Genomic DNA, 19,225 nt, shown 5'->3' with positions numbered 1-19,225 from the left:
AAACACCATTTGGTTCAACCTTTCATGGGAAAGGCAGCATAGATTTATCCCACTTCAGTGCTCACTTCATACCCAAGACCAACTCGAATTCCAACCAACGGTTAATCTGAGTAACTTTCCTTTGTACTGAGACCTTACAGATCAGGTCACCATGCCACAGGATGGTAAAAAAAAGAAAAATAAAAATTAAAGATTTCTCAATATATTCTAAATACAAATAATAACCTATTAAGATCCTAAACTACCTATCTGAAACTTCACAGCATAACTTACTCTTTTTAGGGTGCAATTTCAGTTTCTACAATATATATGATTATAAATGTAACCTAGCTTTCTCTTACAACCACTGAGAACTTTTGTCCATTATGGCCAGAACAACGGCATACTTGGTTCCCATAAGCCACATTCTTCCTTGTCTACCTCTTCATCTAATCTTCATTTACCTCCCAAACTCACTGCTGGGATTCTAAATTTTTCAGGGTATGTATCAATGCACTTCTGATGTGCTTCTACGAAAAAAGAAAAAAATAGGTTTTCTGTTCTGTATTTCTTGTGAGGATCCTGAGCATTATCAGAAGTACAAAGCACTTAATTACTCCACCAATAAGCAGCTACCCTGATACAGAAGTAGAGCAGCAAACTCCAGCTCACATGTACTCCTCAAACACCCATTGTTGACATTCTACTACAGTGACAAGACCTGAAATGAGACGCAGATATCAAAATAAGGGGGAAAAAAACAAAAAAAAACCCAACCAAACAAAAAACCCCAACAAAAAGACACAAAAACAGCAAAAAATAACCCACTCGTACACATAAATTCTCACAAGTTTCTACAAGAACAATCTTTTTCACCTTATCCCAATGATTCAATGCACAAGTCTGTGAGAAACAACACAAGAATCCCAAAAATGGCATGATAAAATAATAATCCTCTATGATCAAATGAAGCAATTGCTCACTGAACTTCTCTCATCTTTGAACTTGCATTATAGCAGTTGGCCAGGTTTTCTCAATTTCAACTGTGGCTCATTAGAATTATCATCTCACTTGTCTTCATTATTGCAAACCACCCACTTTGAAAATTGCTTCTTGGATGGTAACCTTAACAAAATACACAATGCTGTAAAATTGTAAATCAGGTATTTCCTGAACTTGAAACTAGAATTTTTGTCTATTTGTTTTCCCAGTAAATGAAGAATTACAAATGGTTAGGGAGCCCCAAATCTTTTCTGCTATCTACATTCATGTATAGTGCTGAAAACCTAAGCCTGCCAGAAAAATAAGATACTGAATGTTCAGAGAATAAACTCCGCACAAAAGCATAAGAGCTCACGGAAGGAAGACTGGAGGTCTACCACTGCTCACCTACACAAGAAATCTAAAAGTATTTTCAGAATTTCAGAAAAAAATTCAGATTATGTTTAGAATTTGCCTTATAAAGAGCCTCTGATGGTCATGCCATCACATAATTACAAAAACACATAACCACAGGCTAGGCAAAACACACAAATGTGTGCCCACACACAAAGGCACAGAAGAAACAATTTGGAAAGGAAAATTCCATTCAAAAACCATGCAGATGAGGCTTCCAGTGATGTGGTCTTGGCAGTCCTGGGGGTAATGGGTGGACTTGATGATATTAAGGGTATTTTCCAGCCTAGCTGATTCTGTGATTCTGCTCGTTTACTGCCAAACCTATGCATACACATAGGAATCACCACAACTGCAGAAAGAGCAGATGGGATAATTCACAGAGCTCCTTGCTGCTAGGATTTCATCATGAAGAAAAATAAAACCTGTCAGTCAACCAATTGCAAACAAACTCAGAAAATACAGTGACAAGAAATGAGAGACCCCGGAAAGCACATTCACCTCAGGACACAAACTGCTGCAGATTTCTATCCAGTTTACCAACATCCCATATAATTTTGATTCCAGCTGTAACACTAAGGTCTTATTAGCTCAGTGCCACGTCTACACACCTTTTAAATACCTTCAGGGATGGTGACTCCACAACTCCCCTGGGCAGCCTGCTCCAAGGCTCGACAACCCTTTTGGTAAAAATATTTTTCCCAATATCCAATCTAAAACTCTCCTGGTACAACTTCAGGCCATATTCTCTCATCCTATCAATTGCTATTTCAGAGAAGAGATCAACAACCACCTCGTTACAACCTCCTTTCAGGTAGTTGTAGAAAGCAGTAAGGTCCCCCCTGTGTTGACAGAGTGTCTGACAGAATTAACACAGCACCACTATGTTAACAGTATCTGAAGTAACTATTTCTAAGAAAAAGAGACTTCTATTAGTGAGACAACAGCTGTTCCATCTTCCTGATTGAGTTTAGGTAAACTAAGTGTTAATCAAAGTTCAAAACCTGGTGTTTGAAGCTATCACTTAAAAAAGTTTCTGTCTTGCACAAATATTTGCAAAGACTTCTGTGAACATAACTAGTCCAGTCTCTTCAGCTTTCCAGTCTTGTGCTAAGGTACAGGCATTTGCCAAGAAATTAGCTCTACAGCCCTGCTTTCTGCTCAGCTTCTCTGACCTTCAACATATCAGTAACCTTTGCCTTATATAACAACTCTTTTACATGCACAGATGCAGAAATAAATTGCACTTCTATTACGGCATATTTATAAATAAATAAAATGCATATTTTGAGCCAAGGCAAGTGATAAACTCTCTTTTCAAACTGCTAGTAATACTAACAAAGATGGGGGGGCAGAGGGAGGAAAATCAAGTAATCACAGTAAGCCTTAAAACACCATTCACGGTGTAAGTTTATACAGCAAGTGCTTAATTCTGGATTGGTTTCAACATATTCAATATTATCAGCTGGCAACCTTCTTGCCAGAAAATTATTAAGAGGTCATCCAAGTTTGAGACTATGTTCCAATGCTGCACAGACACCAGCCTACAGGAAGAAGCCACAGAGCACGTTACAGGATGCACAAGGAATTAACAGGATTATGTTGCATTTTAGCAATCATCACAGCAGCTTCAGAAGGTAGTGCTGGCAGTCTCTGAGGTAGCTGGAGCAAAAGAAGCACCTATATCATTTCAGGATTATAAAAGCACTAATTTGCTTAGGAAGAAAAAAAAATCCAAATAAAATTGGACTGTATTCCTTCTGAGAAATATGACTAAGTATAACATATCTTCACAAATTTAAAAAAAAACTTTGCTTTAAATAATGTGTTAATCTAATTAATATGCATTTTCTTCACAGTCATTTATGAACAGTTCTGGAAGGTAAAACAAGATTACTGAATCTTAATTAAAAATAAAAATCCAAATAAATTGCAGCAGCATAATCAGTACAAGTTACATTATTTAAATTAAGCAGAATTTAATTAAAAGCATTCACATTAAATTTATTCTCTTTGGATTCAAAGCCTTTCCAAATCAAACGTTTGTAACAATTCTATAAGCAGCACAGCAGTCAGTAAAACTTCACATTATTTTAAATAAGCCATAATGTGCTAGACATACCACTTGAATGACTCAAAATACTGATTCTGCCACATGCTAGAGTTTAGCAACAAAGCCAAAGGAAGAAAAATCCACTCTCCCAGCTGATTCTGTGTAAATGCACTACACTACCATTCCCCTTTCAATTGTGGCAACTCATGTTACACACAGTAACTGAACTGTTTATCAAACTTACCGCCTCTTTTCTCCTGCAAGACTAGCACTGGGAGCATACACAGCAGAAGAGCGGTCTCACAGGAAATGTGAATCTGCCTACAAAAACAGATGTAGCACTTCTCGCCAAAGCTGAAGAGCCAAAAAGACACAGGAGACCCACTGGTACTTCTTTACACTAAAATTCTGAATGAAATTAAACAAAAACTTGCTTTGTTTTTAGAGATGCTGAATTACACTAGTAACTAGGTGCTGTGCTCAGCACCTTCTCCACAAGTCAGAAATAAATATGTTTGCTTAGCTGTAGAGGCCTGTCAAAATGGATTTATGCCAAAGCACCTTAAATAAATCAAAACACATTCTTGCATTACAGAATTAGCATTTAATTTATACAGGTCAAAAATGTTGTAAGAACACATTTTCTGGTATTAATTTCCATAATCTAGCCAGATAAAGACACGAAATTCAAGAGCATAACACATTTTCAAAGTTTTCTTCATCTGAATAAAAACCCTCTGACCGAATTCTTATTGTACACCAGCTAAAGCAAAGACCTCACAATTTTCAGTATCAGATTCAATAACTACAAGATTTATAACATGGAGGGGCAGTTTCTTTTAAGATGTCTGGCAGAGTAGGTCTGCAAGATGAAGCAACTAATAAGCAATTTGTAAACGCTACAAATGGAAAGAGGGGAAAGCCCTTCTGAAGTACTGCAGAGTTTGTTTCAGCCACAGCCACAAGAGGACCATGCCAGATTTTACTCCTTTCTTGGCAGAAGGCCCTATAATAAGAAATAATGAAGGTTTAAGAGGAGACTGACATATTCTGAAGAATGTATGCAATGTTATTCTAAGATGGCAAGTAAAGACAAAATAATACACATCTTGGAACTCGCCATTACATCAATGACAAAATCCTCCCAGGTTCTAACACATACAAAAGGTTTAAAAATAAAAATTTATAAAGTCCTTTCTGATATACTTCTAAGCTCATGATCAGAGCTCACATAAGAGCTTATATGTTTTTACGCACTATGATCCAAGGTTCGAAGCACCTCTCTTCAGAAGGCAGGCTGAGAGAGTTGGGCTTGTTCAGCCTGGAGAAGAGAAGGCTCCAGGGATACCTTAGAACAGCTTCCAGTGTCTAAAGGGGACCTATAGGAAACCTGTAAAGGAACTTTTTACAAGGGCACATAGTGACAGGACAAAAGGGAATGGCTTGAAGCTGACAGAGGGGAGATTTAGATTAGGTATTAGGAAGAAATTCTTCACTATGAGGGAGTGATTCAGCCATCAGAAACTGGTAAATATTATCAACGAGCTTGTATCTTTTTATTCTCACATGCCCTGGTTTTGTTTTCCATATACAACTACTGCTTTTATTAAGGCACCAGCAATTACATTTTATTTAACTATGCAAAATACAGACCTTTACTAACAAGATGGAGGGTGGCTTGACTGAGAAACTAGTTCCTTTTTTCTTACCAAACTCAGTAAGAACTTTAATTTAAATGTGCCTGCTACAGCTTTAGAGAAGACCTCAAGAATTTTCCTCTCCATCTCTGTAAACAAAAACACAGGCAGATTTTAAAGGCACAACCACCTCAAAATTCTCATTGTACTTTCTCCACTGAAAAAATGTCCAATGTACAGTACAATGTTGTTATATTGAAGCCCAGTTCAAAACTTAACCGTATTATTCTTTTTCATATTTTCCAACTAAATCCTTCAAATTTTTGCACCAATTAAACTACTTCACTTTTAAGACCCTACTTCTTTTTATTTGCAGTATTAAACCACACTTGAGACCATTCCTTGTAGGAGATTAAATTCATCATGCAGGCAGGTACTTCTTTGGTATTAACTTTTTTGAACACAAGTGAAAAACATTCATCCCCTATAGTCAACCCTAATCAAATAACAAAAAGCACAAAAATCGTCTTTCTATCTCAGTCTCTTAAAGCCATCAGTTTTCTAAAGGGCCACACTTTAACAGCCTCAGCAACCTATACTCATTTCACTGTTCCTTCTATCTCCATTTCACAAGTCTTCCTGCATATTTTCCACAAACACTTCTGTTTTGGCTAGCAGAATGTCTGAAGTTGAGTTGGAGATAATTATTATGTTATAGATTTATTATGTTAGTCACACCAAGTAGCTTAATACTGTCTTATAAGCAGCTCCTCTATAAGGGATTTTTCAGGGTTTCTTGATGGTATCTTTCCATTTTTGAGTAAATTTTTACAGTCTCTCTCTTGATTCATTGGAAACAGAAAAATAGGCATGAAAAAGAAAACAAAATTACAGTATCTGAACTACATTTGTCCTCTACGCATATCACAGATTTATCCCCACAGCACTTTAATAATGATCAAAACACTCAGACCTCTCTGTCTTCTTTACACACTATGATTGTTCTCAACATTTGAAAAGGCCACCAAAATACAACACCTATTAAGGTATTCAGAAGAACTGAAATAATTTAATTGGAATGGGCTGGCAAATCCAGACATAAGCACAGTGACATCAATTGAGTAAGTTTTTATTTTTCATTCAGATTTTAGCTGAGTATTTCAAACTGGACTGCCCCATAGGAGCAGATACTGTAACTCCACGAAGGAATCCATCTTTTTATATACATATACGTAGATATATATTAGCAACAAACTTCAGGCGAAAAATATTCCCTCAGGATCCCAAGCATGTGGGAAGTCATATGGCAGAACTAAAAACCAGGTGATTTTGTTGTTAAGATCTAGAAGTTAGCAATTGATCTGATGAGGTCGAGTCTAAATTAGCTACAGAGAAGAAAGCCTTCACTGAATTTATCTGGTTATATTCGTATTAAACTTAGAAAAGAATGCAATAACTTACTTCACTCTAAGAATGCACACAAGGTCTCGCAATGAATGATAACAGTAGTGTACTTTATCTACAACATCAATACACCTTTTTCTTCAGTGTTAATACTGTAACTACATTGAGGTGACTATATATATCCTCAGAGAAAGATGACACCTTCAAGGTGATTGATTCTACCTTTTCTGACAACAGTGTGAAAGTGGTTAATACTTCAGGCAGCAGGATAAACCTTAAAAACTGGATACAAACGCACTAGCATCAAGGTCTTAATTCAACTTGTTTTGCTATAAAACATTTCAGCAAATTATTTCAAGATATACCTCAATAACCTCCCTTTTGTAATGCATACCAGTATGTTTTATTGTGGGTTTTATCTAAAACCAAACCAGGACAAGTTATACAGCTCATTTAAGATCCTTTTCAAGAACGTTAAACCTCAAGACTTTTTAACTAGTAGCAAACAAGCAAGACCTAATCACTTAAGTGATTAACAAGCAGAGCAGGGACACTAATCTGCAGCTGAGGCACGCTATACCTTCAGCTCCTTTTTCACATATCTGGTAGCTACACAGGTGATATGTACTAGAAGTACCACCTGCGCTTTATGTATCCTGGTACAGTTACCTCAGGATGTGGGTATATCATTTAATCTTTTTAACTCAAACAAGCATTCTGTACTGCTCATACAAAGTCGAGGATTTTGAATTGTTTATATATTGTTTATATATGTTTCATTTATAGTGTTTTCTGTTTAAAATGAAGAAATAGGCCATGGTGTTTCAAATCTATCAACATTTATTCTTGACTTCTACATAATATTCCACACAGTCGCATAAAAACAGAGAGAAACCTGGAAGTACATGTTTATCTCCACAGTATCCTTGGCCTGAGCCAAAATAGTGATTCCAGTACAAACTGTAGGAGTGATTCATCTCCAGTAGGGGTGAACCATGTAGAAGGTCCCAGTAGAAGATACATAGGTTAACTGAGTGAAAATCATCTTGCAAAACTTTATCTCTACATGCAGAAGGAAGAAAGAGATAGAGGTACAGAACAAGAACATCTGAGCTCCAGACAACGTCAGAGAACAACAGAAACTGCAAGGAAGAAGTATCAGCACAATCATTTCCAGTATCCTAAGAACATACTTCCTTCTAGTGACACCAAATTACATGAAATCCACGAAGCAGAAGCATTTCTCACTCTTCCAATACTAGTCCTAATGGTGTACATTGCAACATCTAGGAATAGAATTACCTCCTATAGATGTGATGACATCAAATTTCTAACGGCTCGAACTCAAGAGTCAAACGGTTGCAAAACAATCAATAATAATAGTAACAACAACAACAACAGTAAAGTTGGGGGAGAGCTTGGTTTCTGAGAAGGAAGGCTGAGGATGGTAGTTTTAAGGGAACTGAGCCCTAATACTTAAGTCATACTTTTGCATATTGGGTGAGGTTGCCTCCCAGTGTCAAAACAGAAAGTTATTCTGGCAAGGCAGGAGATATGCCTTCCTCTTAGACTAGGAGAAAGAGTTAAGTTTTTTAAGACTAGTTTTACTTACACAAATGGTATAAGTAAGAGAATACAATGACAGATGGCTCACTGCAATTGCCTGGACAGGCAATGACACCTGAACCACTTTCTGGCATCTGTGACATTTCCCTGAGCCAGAAACATCCATGCATAACCTTTGTCACATGTTCTACAGCATCACACAGAAAAAGAAGGTAGGCTAGGTACAGATGGAACATGAGAACCCACACTGACCTTCAGAATCACAGATTACTCAAGATAACAGTACTTGCACACAGTGTAGCACAGACTGTGAAAACATAAAAGCACAATCATATGACTTTTTGGATTATGAAAACTTACAAGCAGTTGCTCTGGTAGTGGTTTGAAAATGGGAAGGTGAAAAAAAAAAAACAAAAAAAAAAAACAGAACATAATTCTCCTTTGCATTTACAGGCAAAAATATTCTGATTGTCGCTATTTCTTTCTTAAAGAACTTAAAAGTTCCAAATTCAAGATGCCACAGTGCTAGAAGTCCACAAGTTATTGCCCACTAGGAGACAGATAATATGCCATTATTCTCAAGAAATGCTGAGTTTGAGGTGTAAGAACCAAGGATGAGCAGTAAATGATGGCAGCAGTAAAATGGGCAAAAATAAAAGCTAAGGAACAGATCAAGATTAAAGAAATTAACATAAAGAAAAAATAAAAGCTAACATTTCATGACAACTACAGGGATGAGCGTGGCAGTTGATTATGAAGTGAAATGTCGACATGCAGAATGCACAGGTTTTTCTTTGAAGTGATGTACTAATACCAGGACCACAAATGCAACGCATGTCTGGTTCTGGATCTTTGTAAGATGCCATCAGCAGCCAAGTCAACAGTATAAGGTGACTAACTAATATTTTCAATAAATAAAAACATTAATTTGTACACCTCGAATGAAGCTGCTATCATTGCAGACTGGTATCAAATGTATCAACAATGTGGTGTTTAGAAAAAAAATAATACTAACAACAATACAAAAAGATGTTTCCTTGACAGCAGTATTCACTTTAAACCAATAAAATAAGCTGATATAAGAATCACTCATGAGCTTATGCACACAGCTATTTCTGACATTCAGTACTAAAACACTGCTGCAGGAGTAGAAAGTTACTTTTCAAGTCTAGGCCTTTAAATCACTCACCCACATTTAAAACACAAAATAATAATGATGATACAAGTGAGCTTTAAACTGACAAATAATACTGTTTTGTACAAAAACAACCTAAACATAATCCTCCTTGGAAAAAATGTTACCTCAATAAATTGTGAAAGATAGAAAAGTGCTTTTGTGTGGTAAGTATAATTTCTTTTCTGAAAAAAATTATTTAAGTGATATACACAGTCTCTAAATATACTTTTTATAATAAAAGATATTGTTTGGATAGCATAAGCTGGACATGGCTATCCTCAAGACAATGACTCTTCTTTTACCCAAAAGAATCAGGATACTAAATAATTTTTCTTCCCTTTGAAACAGTCATAACTGCTTGAGGCTGCTGCAGCACAAAAACAAAATATCTTCACAAAGGTCTCAAAACAGTCAAGCTGAAAATCTAAGCCAAAGTTTCATTTAACAGCCTGTCAGTTTTTTGATGTGAAGCTAATGAATGCAGTGGCAAACAAATCCATCAAACCTAACATCAAAACAACTGCACTTCATCCCACCAAAGGGAAAAAATACAACCTGCAGGCCAGCACTTTGATTTAACCTATCCACAGAAAATACGTTGCTAAGCAGCTACCACTGCAAAATGCATGAGTAATTACCAACTTAATTTTATGAAACAGAGCAATAATACTTAAGTAGCTCACGTTTCACAAAGAAAAGGCTGGTCGACTTCTCAGGTTCTATGTCTCAGCTAAACAACAAAAAAGCTTTTCAACATCTGAAAACAAATCACGTCCTAAAAGACGCTGCAATACAAAAGAATCATTATAATGACTAGTAAAATCACCTAGTGTGACTCTATCCATGATAGAAGGCAGTAAAATTTACATACATCTATACTGAGTGAAAGTCACCAACAGGTGCCACAGAACAGAGTGAGCAATGGCAGCAGTATACAAAAATGCCAGTGCTTTCTCTGAAAGCTGCTGGAAGTATAGGCATCTATTTTGGCAAGGAGTGACGGAGAGCTGTGAGAGAACCTGACAAAAGGATCTGGAAAAGTAATGGACAGGGACATTTGGGGATTAAAACAGTAACAAGATGAAAATGGGACAATAGAAACTAAAATAACCACCACTACATAAAGAATTAGAGCCCTGACCAAACCTGCTCACATAACCAATCTCCTCTACACTTCCTACACAGGACCTCTACCTCAACCCAGTTCTCTGTTCTACTAACTACTTCTCCTATCAACCTTAGGTGGGAATATGCAGTCCAGAAACTCTACTTAAGGTGGAAAGATGTGGGTTTGGGGGGATTTCCCTGTAATTAGGAACTGATCTGCCAACATGTAAGTTTTGCAAACATATGCAAACCAGCAGCAAGGAAAAAGAGGAATTCTAAGACAGAAGATGGAAAAAAAGAAAAAAGGAAAAAAAAAGAAAAAGAAAAAAACCTGCCTTTACACAATAACACAAAAAATTATTAAAAATCTAAATGTTTCCAATTCTCTGTATCAAATTTGAGTGCATAAAGTTCCTATCTATCAAAGCTAAAATTTGGACAGGTGAAAATCATGACAGAACACCAGTTTTGACACCTGTAAAGTGAGAGGTCTTGCACTGATACCCTTGTCCGAGGCAACATTTGCACTCTTTAGAAATAACAATTATAATAGACAAAAAAATAAAATTAATAAACATAGAGGTTCCACAGATTTGCTGCTGGGGCACAGAGCATCCCGTCCTGCAGCTAATGAAAACAGGAACACAAGATTATTCTCAAACTAGAGAAGCATCTTTTATCCAATTGCTTCAGAAGGATTTTTATTTCATTCACCATAGAAGAATTATGTGCAAGTATTTCTATTCACAATTCTGAGACCTGAACATCACCCTTTATTCACAAGTTACCTCCTCAACACAAATCAAAGTAGATACAACACATACAAGCTACTTGCCACTGACTCATCTGCTTTACCAAAGTAACAAAGCCCACTGGAGTAAGGAAACTCAAACACACTTCATGAAGCTACATATTTCCAGCCTACCCAAATAAGTGTAGGCTCCATTAGGAAAAATGACAAATGAAGCCTGAAGAAATATCCTATCTGCCCCTATTTTGTACTTTTTCTTTCCCCCCCCCCAAAAAATAGCATTCAACTAATGAAAGTTACAGTGTGATGATGATTACCTAGTGTGAGGTGTCCCTGCCCATGGCATGGGGTTGGAACTTGATCTTAGGGTCTTTTCCAACCCTAACTACACTATGACTCTGTGACCTTATCTAAAGTTCAGAGTACCTCCCATCCTCACAGAATATAACAAACACAACTAAAGTAACCGTAAGCTGAGCACTACCTACTTCTGATTCATTAAGTCCTGCCATTATTGAGTATCAGCACTTCACCGGCATCCCTGTTCACCACATCCATTTGTCAGTTATCTTCAGCAGAACATGACTGGTTTGTTCCTTTCACCAGCATCTCCTATTTATCTTCCTGTGTGGTCTTGCCAGTTTCAAAAGTCAGCAAAACCCACACAGAAATCTAATGCTCCTCTTCTGGAGTAGAGAGACTTTTAGTAAAACTGCTATTTCTCCACTTCTGGCTTTTTGGGGTATTCTGGGGTTGGTTTGGGAATTTGTTTGTTTTTTAAATCTACCTTTTACTTCCCCTTAATTCCGTCCAAAAGTGAGAACACAGCTCAAAGCAGCAGGCAAGTTGCCACAAAGAGCACACTGGAGGTATCATCTGGTAATTACTTCTCATATGTCATCCCTGAAAGGACGTGTTACATAAGCTCTATAAAACAAGCTGGAGGATACATCTCTGCTCCCATTGTAAATACAGTTAGGATACACATAGTGAAATCAAAATCATAAGTTTAACATTTTTAAAGGCAGAAAATAATTTTTTTTATTTGCATCCGCAGTCTCTGCTTAACCAAAGTTTCCAATAGTGAGAGTCTCTGAGTCAACATTTGCAATCAATTTGACAGAATCTTTAACACCATCTCATTTCCTGAAGGAAAAAGGTATCATCACACAGCCTAAATGTCTACTACAGTTTTAATGGAAATCTTTGCTGGATTTTTCTTTTTTCTGAAGTTAATGAGGATTGAATATTGACTGCACAAAACCAGCAATTAGAAACTATTCTCTAAAAATAAAGGTGTTCCTGTAGGAAGACAATCAATCAGTCATCGGTATGCCATATTCTCTAAGGAGAATACAGCAACAAACCTAGACATTGCTGTATTATGCTGACACAGGCAATTTCTGCAGTACAATACAGGGGAACTAGGGAATTCAAAATAACTTTTTCAATTCTCGCACATACCACATAAAGAAATAAAAGACGAGTCAAGCATGACATCAGTACTCTGACAAATGGGAATGCAAGCCTGTGGTGGTTTGGTTTGCCTTTTTCTTTGTTTTTTTTTTCCCCTCTTTATGTGAAGCTACCAAAGCTGAGGGAAAAAAAATGCTAAAATATCAGTCTTCTTTGAGCAGAGAGTCCTCTTACCTTTTTATTTCATATGTTCAGGAAGTTTCCTGAGGTTATGATAAAACTATCCTCATAGCTATCCTCATGCTCTTCTAGAGTGACACTATAACTAAGAAACCACACCAAATTTGCAGTAATTCCATAACATGTGTGACCCCTCAAAGTGTCACCTAAATTGCAATTTAACAACAGACAACCATAATCCTTTCTCTCTTTGACTTGTTTATCCTATTAGTACACCATAAAAAAAGTATTATGAAGAATTATTTCATCACCTTCCCATTACTTCTTTGCTTACATATTTGTTGATTAAAAAATATATAAATAAATAAATTCCTACTATTAGCACTCCCTAGCATATTCTTCTTCATTTAAAAAGAGAAGTAAAATAAACTTAAATTCTCATTCTTGCACTAGTAAGCAATAAAAAAATAAGCAATTATCATTAAGCAATCTGAACATTTACCAAAGAAACTGGAGTTCATATTTGACAGTGGTATCTAAGACTTCTCTATAGAGGAAGACTAGTCATTATTACTTCAGATGCCACTTCGAAATTTTCTAACGTTTAAATTTAGCGGCAGACACCAAAGATCTACTCTAACTTCTTTTGCTACTTATGCACAACTATGCTTTTATGTGCAATAACCACAGAGCACAGAATTCAGCATCCTAAGATGAAAGTTTTAACCATCCATTAAAAATTTTGACTAAATGAAACAGTATTTAGAGCACATCTACCAAGACCTCTTAGCTAAAAATTCAGAATTTCAGAAGGACCTTTGAAGTGGTGTAAAGGAATAAAATGTCATTAGCTTTAAAAAAATAACTTCTAACTCCACTGAGTTTAAATGTGACAAAGTCTACAGTGTATAACACAATAACTGAGAGGCACACTGGAGGCATAAAAAATTTAATAGTTTGTACCGGGGCCAAATGGTAGACCATATTTTTTAAATATTAGAAATATGAAGCTTGTACACTGAAAGGATGTAGCTTTAGGCACCACTACGCTTTTTGCTACATCTGAAGATAAAGTTTACCATTCTTGAAGCTCAGCTAAACCAATTAGCAGAGCTGCAGAATAGTCATACCTACCAACAGCCATACTTATTAGTGTTAACTGCCACAATTAATGCGTGTCCGTATTTCTATTCCTATCAATTTCATTTTATTGTACTACCTATAGAAATTCAAAACTATGAAATACATAGGGCATTTTTTAATTAAACTTACAGTCAACACCTTATCTGTTGACTATTAAAACACAATTTTCCCATTAAAGACCAATGTGAACATGTTGGATGCATACTTATGTTTTCAATACTTTCAGCATTGTCAGTGTATGCATACAGAGGCAGATGACTCCTCCCCTTTTAAGCATATTCAACCTCACAATAATAATCAGAAATGCCTTGAATCATAAATTTCCGTTATTTAAAAACTTTCTCATGGTCTTCCAATCCCAACCTCTTAATAAGAGTACATTATTATCACTTGTTAAACCTGCACATCTAAATTTGCGTTTTATTCCATGACATCTTCTTCCTAATATATTAAGCAAATCACTATTGAAAAGGGCTTCTTTCTTTCAGTAACAAACAAGTCAATGCAAAGGATGTCTCTGACTTTAACATTCTGGGAAGCATATTAACCAAAACTTATATAAGCTGTAACACTGAGAAAAATCACAAAATACTGAAAAACAATAACAAACTTGTGGTGAAAAAAAATGGCATACTTCCTTGATTTGTGTACGTACTCACATGATACGTATAAAAAGAAGGAAAAAAAAAAAAGCATGCCATGTAACAAAATTTTAATCTAGGTTTAAAAGCCGAAGTCAGTTGTCTTCACATATGCTAACCTCCATATATGTAGTTACAACCTAAAAATATCCATAAATAGATATGGGTTTCAAGAACAATATATACATTATGCTGGAAACAAAACTCACTAGTGTGAGAGGAATACACATTGCTGGAAGTATAACACTCACTATAAAAAGAACATTTCAATGGCAATATAAAGCATTACCTGATCTAAAAGTCCTCCCTCTTTCATCGGCTTTGATAAACTGTCATGAAGAAATACCCATAGGAAAGATTCCCTTGCGTGTCAGTTTTCTGCAATATGACTTACCAGTTTTGCTGCTTTTCCATAATCAATCCATCTGAAGGTGGCAAAGTTTGTTGACTCTGCACAGTTAAAACCATGGTTAAATCCTGCATGGTATCCATATGGGAAAGTGATCATAAATTCTCCTGCCTCTTGTGTAACCTATAGCACAAAACAAACAAAAAAGTTTTCCAGGTGAACCACATTACAAAATCGTTTCTGTTCCTAAAGCAGTGAAAACTACATTTGCCTTTGCAATTACCTAGACAGATTTTTTTTCATGCAGCTGCAATGTAAGAAGGAAGAGTATACTTGAGACAAATACTGGTACTTTATGAATTTAAAAAAATACAAAAAGCTAATCTTGCAACACAGGTTCACCTGAAAGTACAGCAAACTAGAAAAAACCAGCGCAGAGATTATATCGATCTTCTGACTGAAAGGAAGCAGAGACAGTCTGAACCAAAATGCCCAATTATCATCCCTAAATACTAGTACGAATTAACTGCTGACGAAATTATTCCATTCATCACCACGTCTCTTGGAAAGACTGCAGAGAGACCCTTCTCTCCCATACTCACCCATTCAAAAACTATGACTTGAAGACCTGTGGCGGCGGGCCTGATTTGCCTTTTGAATTAGTTAGTACTGACAATCAAGCATAAAGTAAAAGAAGCTCCAAGTTTATGAGCCTTAGCAGTTAAAGAGAACAAGGTTGTCTGTCCCAAAGGAACACACTGGATACATCTGGATCCCCACACGTAGGATCATTAAATCATTTCTGATAGGAAAAGAAAATGAATTAATGGCAATTGCCCTGCACAAATTCTTCACCCTTACAGCTCTGGCAGTGTGCTCACACACTTTAACTGGACTCTGGGGAGGCAGATGTCAACACAGTAGCCAAGAGCTGTCCTGCACAGTAATCAAGACATCCACTGGTATGCAAACATGACTGCAAACATGACTTAAGTCCATCATGTTACTCCATAATCAGCAGACAGCTCAGGGCCCATTGAGGTCTCCTGCACTGCCACGGGCTGCATGCCAGGTTCTCCCTTGAGTAGGGACACCTCTCCAGGTTACTCCTTGAGGCTGAGGTAGTCTGTACATGAATTAGGAATAAGCGTGCTGAAACTGTAACCTTAGCTAAGTGACATAAAAGACTGACAGAGCACACATAACCCCTTTGACACAAACCATTGATTAAATCTGGGACTAAGTCTGCATCCAGCTGCACCTAAACTTCCCTCAGAGAAGGAGTTCAGAATGCGAGGGAGTCCTCTCTGAACCTCATGAACCAACAGGAGGGTCTCCCTGACAGTTAGTTGTCTGACCTGTCCTCTCTGCAGTAAATACTCAAGTACACCTTGCCCTCAAATCTTGTTAGATTCAACGTCACTGTCACATTTACCACTGAACTTTGTAAACTCGCTGTTGCTTCTCTCTTGCAAATGAAGTGAATCCTTCCCCACAGCATCTACTGCCACCAAGGGGAACTGTCCACTGCAAATGCCATGCAGAGTATCTCAACGTAAAGCCGTTAGACACCACTTACATGAAAAGAAATTTTAATCTGCCCCTGCCCTTCCCCTGTCCCTCTTTAAAGCACAATTTAAGAGAGCAGCACTATGGTACTATTGATAATGAGAATTCCAAAATACCTAAGGGACAAGCGGCCCAAAGGAGAGCTCAAAGCGGCAAAGCTTGACTACAGTTAAGCTCTAATACTGCTTTAGAGAACAAGCAAAAGTAGTTCCAAAAGACTGCTCTGTTCTTGACAAGTACAGTGAAAAAAGTAAGCAAAAGAGAAGTTTGCTGGGGCCACAAGAAATCACAGAAAGTAGAAAAACCTTAAAAGAATCCCACCCCACACACAAACAAAGAAGCACTGGCCAGGACATTTTCTTTCAAGAAAGAAACCTCATCTTCCTATACCTGAATGAACTACTGCTCCTCTGGACACGAAGAAAACATGGCACTTCTTGTCAGTTACTAATACTCTCCCCACTCACAGATAGATCTGATCTCTTGAAGTCAGACCACCAAAGCCTGCATCAAGGACAAGCTAATCAGAGACTAGAAATGGCCCACTGTTTTCCGTACTACCTGATAAAGTGTTAATAAATAAAGTATGCAGAAGGGTTAAAAGATTCCCCATACAGTCTGATGTATCTTTTTACAAGAAACACAACAGAGAGCAGGCCCAGTAAAAACCCATTTAAATGAAGCAAGTATCTGAGCAATGACTGATGACTGTTCAACAAGATGCATTTGCCAATCATAGGACAATAAGACTTCTCATAGATTAAACAAGACATTTTTATTGTGTGACAACGTTTTGCATAAGCAATAGAGAAGGAAAAACTGGAAAGACAAACACAGCTTTTTAGAGAAATAGACTTATGATCACAAAAAGAGAGAGCTAAACTTTAAACAACCAACAAAATTAAAATTCAGAACTCCAAACATTTTTCTTATTAACATGTCATATCTTAAATCTCAGCTTTTTGCTGGCATGGTTGTCTTACATTCCTTTTCTGCTTTTAGAATCTCCCCTTTCTTCCTTTTGAAAATCTCGCCTTACAGTTTTATGAATTGTCCTCTTGTGTTTTATTTTTTGCTCAATGCAAGAAAAAATGCACAGGGATAGCATGTCAAGATGTATATTTCCGATTGTATTATGAGATGAAGGAAAGCGAGGAAAACAAGGAAAAGATAGTCAGCCATCAAAGCTAAACAATAAATTGGATCTTAGATTTTGCAAGGTTAACTTTTTGTAGGTTCATATTTAGCATGTACATGCAAATGCACATACAGGTGCATATATTATAACTGCTACTGTAGAACACCAACAATCGCTGTGGGACTGTTTAAGAAAGATTATTCTCAATGCTAACAATCCTAAAATTTATCTCAATACACCCTCCTACTGCTGACAGTTTAGCAGGTGTTCTATTGCAACAAGCAGCAGTTCAGCTGCCACCTGGTAGGCGTAGGCTGACTTATCAGCATTCAGCACATTTCCACTTCTATCACTTTGAGCCATGAGAGATCACAGCCTGGTTCTATCTATTATTCACTTTCTTACTGAATCCCATTAATTACAATTACACTTCGGTACAGTCTGCTTCCTCACCAGACTAGGTGAAAGAATAAAACTTCAATATTTAACTCTTTCTAGCACTTTATTTTGTATTCTCAGAATATAGCAATAATCAAGACATTGAAATAAGAAAATCAACTTCCCTACCCACCTGAAACGTGCGGTACTGAAAACAAATATGCTGGCATTCTGCAATACACTATTACCAACCACTGAAAATTATACTGCTCAGAGTAACGTTCTGTAAATCCAAAGCTATAAATCTAGTTATAAAACCTTCCAGTTTGGAAGGTTTCATCTGACACTTCATGATGAAGCACAAGGCTATGAAGAGAATCAATATTTACCTATATATTACAAAAACTGAACTCAGCAACTACATTTCCATATGATAATATATCATTCAGAAAACAAACTACTTCTTATGTGAGTAATATAGTCAAAAAAGCTTGTTTTCCACAGCAGGCAATATCTTTCTAAATGCCTACATTTCTTCAATTTTATACATAGGCTGATTTAAGCATGGAAAGTGAAGCTAATTCCAAAAGGCAGACAACAAATCAGTGACTTCATCCCACCTGTGCTGCAAACAGTGTTGATAACACAGGGACGTTTCAGTCACTGCTGAGCAGTGCTCACACAGCATCAAGGTCTTTTCTGCCTCCTACCCCACCAGGGACCAGGCTGGGGGTGCACAATAAACTGGGAGAGGACAGAGGTGGAACAGCTGACCCCAGAGATATTCCAGACAATATAGTGCTATGCTCAGCATATAGAGCTGGGGGCAGAAGGAGGAATGGGGGGGCATTTGGAGTAATGGCGTTAATCTTCCCAAGTAACCATTACATGCGATGAAGTCCTGCTTTCCTGGAGATGGCTGAATATGCCTGCCAATGAGCAATACTGAATTAATTCCTTGCTTTGTTTCACTCGTGTTTGTGGCTTATGCTCTACTTATTAAATTATCTCAATCCACAAATTTTCTCACTTTTACACTTCTGATTCTCTCCCCTGTATCACCAGGAGGAAGTGAGTGTGTGTGGTTCTAAGCTGCCTACTGGGTTAAATTACAACAACACTATACATTAAAACATTAACTTAAACATTATTTCCATGCTTCATACTGTTACAAAAATATCAACTAAGCCAGAAAGCACAGCATTATGCTATATTCTAAGAAGGGAACATGATCCACTAAGTCTGTATACACAGATCCACATGGTATCAACAAACACCACATACATTAAAACAGTAACCACAAAACTAAACAAGGTCTGTGGCAAGTGTGCTGAGGCCACAA

General features: G+C 37.0%; 1 protein-coding gene across 2 annotated transcripts in view; it reads right to left on the bottom strand.

Moving 5' to 3' along the window:
* The window catches only part of LOC133207446 (lysine-specific demethylase 4C-like), a 139,916-nt gene that overhangs the window by 107,655 nt on the left and 13,036 nt on the right, over window positions 1-19,225 (bottom strand). For both annotated transcript variants that reach the window (XM_061344362.1, XM_061344363.1), the window contains exon 3: window positions 14,844-14,981. In XM_061344362.1, coding sequence (XP_061200346.1) covers window positions 14,844-14,981 — 138 coding nt within the window. The remainder of the gene's footprint in view (window positions 1-14,843; window positions 14,982-19,225) is intronic.

Source organism: Neopsephotus bourkii, unplaced genomic scaffold, assembly GCF_033783945.1.
Source record: "Neopsephotus bourkii isolate Nb327-2 ecotype Australia unplaced genomic scaffold, CSIRO-AGI_Nbou_v1 NB_213, whole genome shotgun sequence".
Taxonomy (NCBI): domain Eukaryota; kingdom Metazoa; phylum Chordata; class Aves; order Psittaciformes; family Psittacidae; genus Neopsephotus; species Neopsephotus bourkii.
The sequence above is the reverse complement of the archived record's forward strand: the minus strand, read 5'-3'. Positions and strand labels throughout refer to the sequence as shown.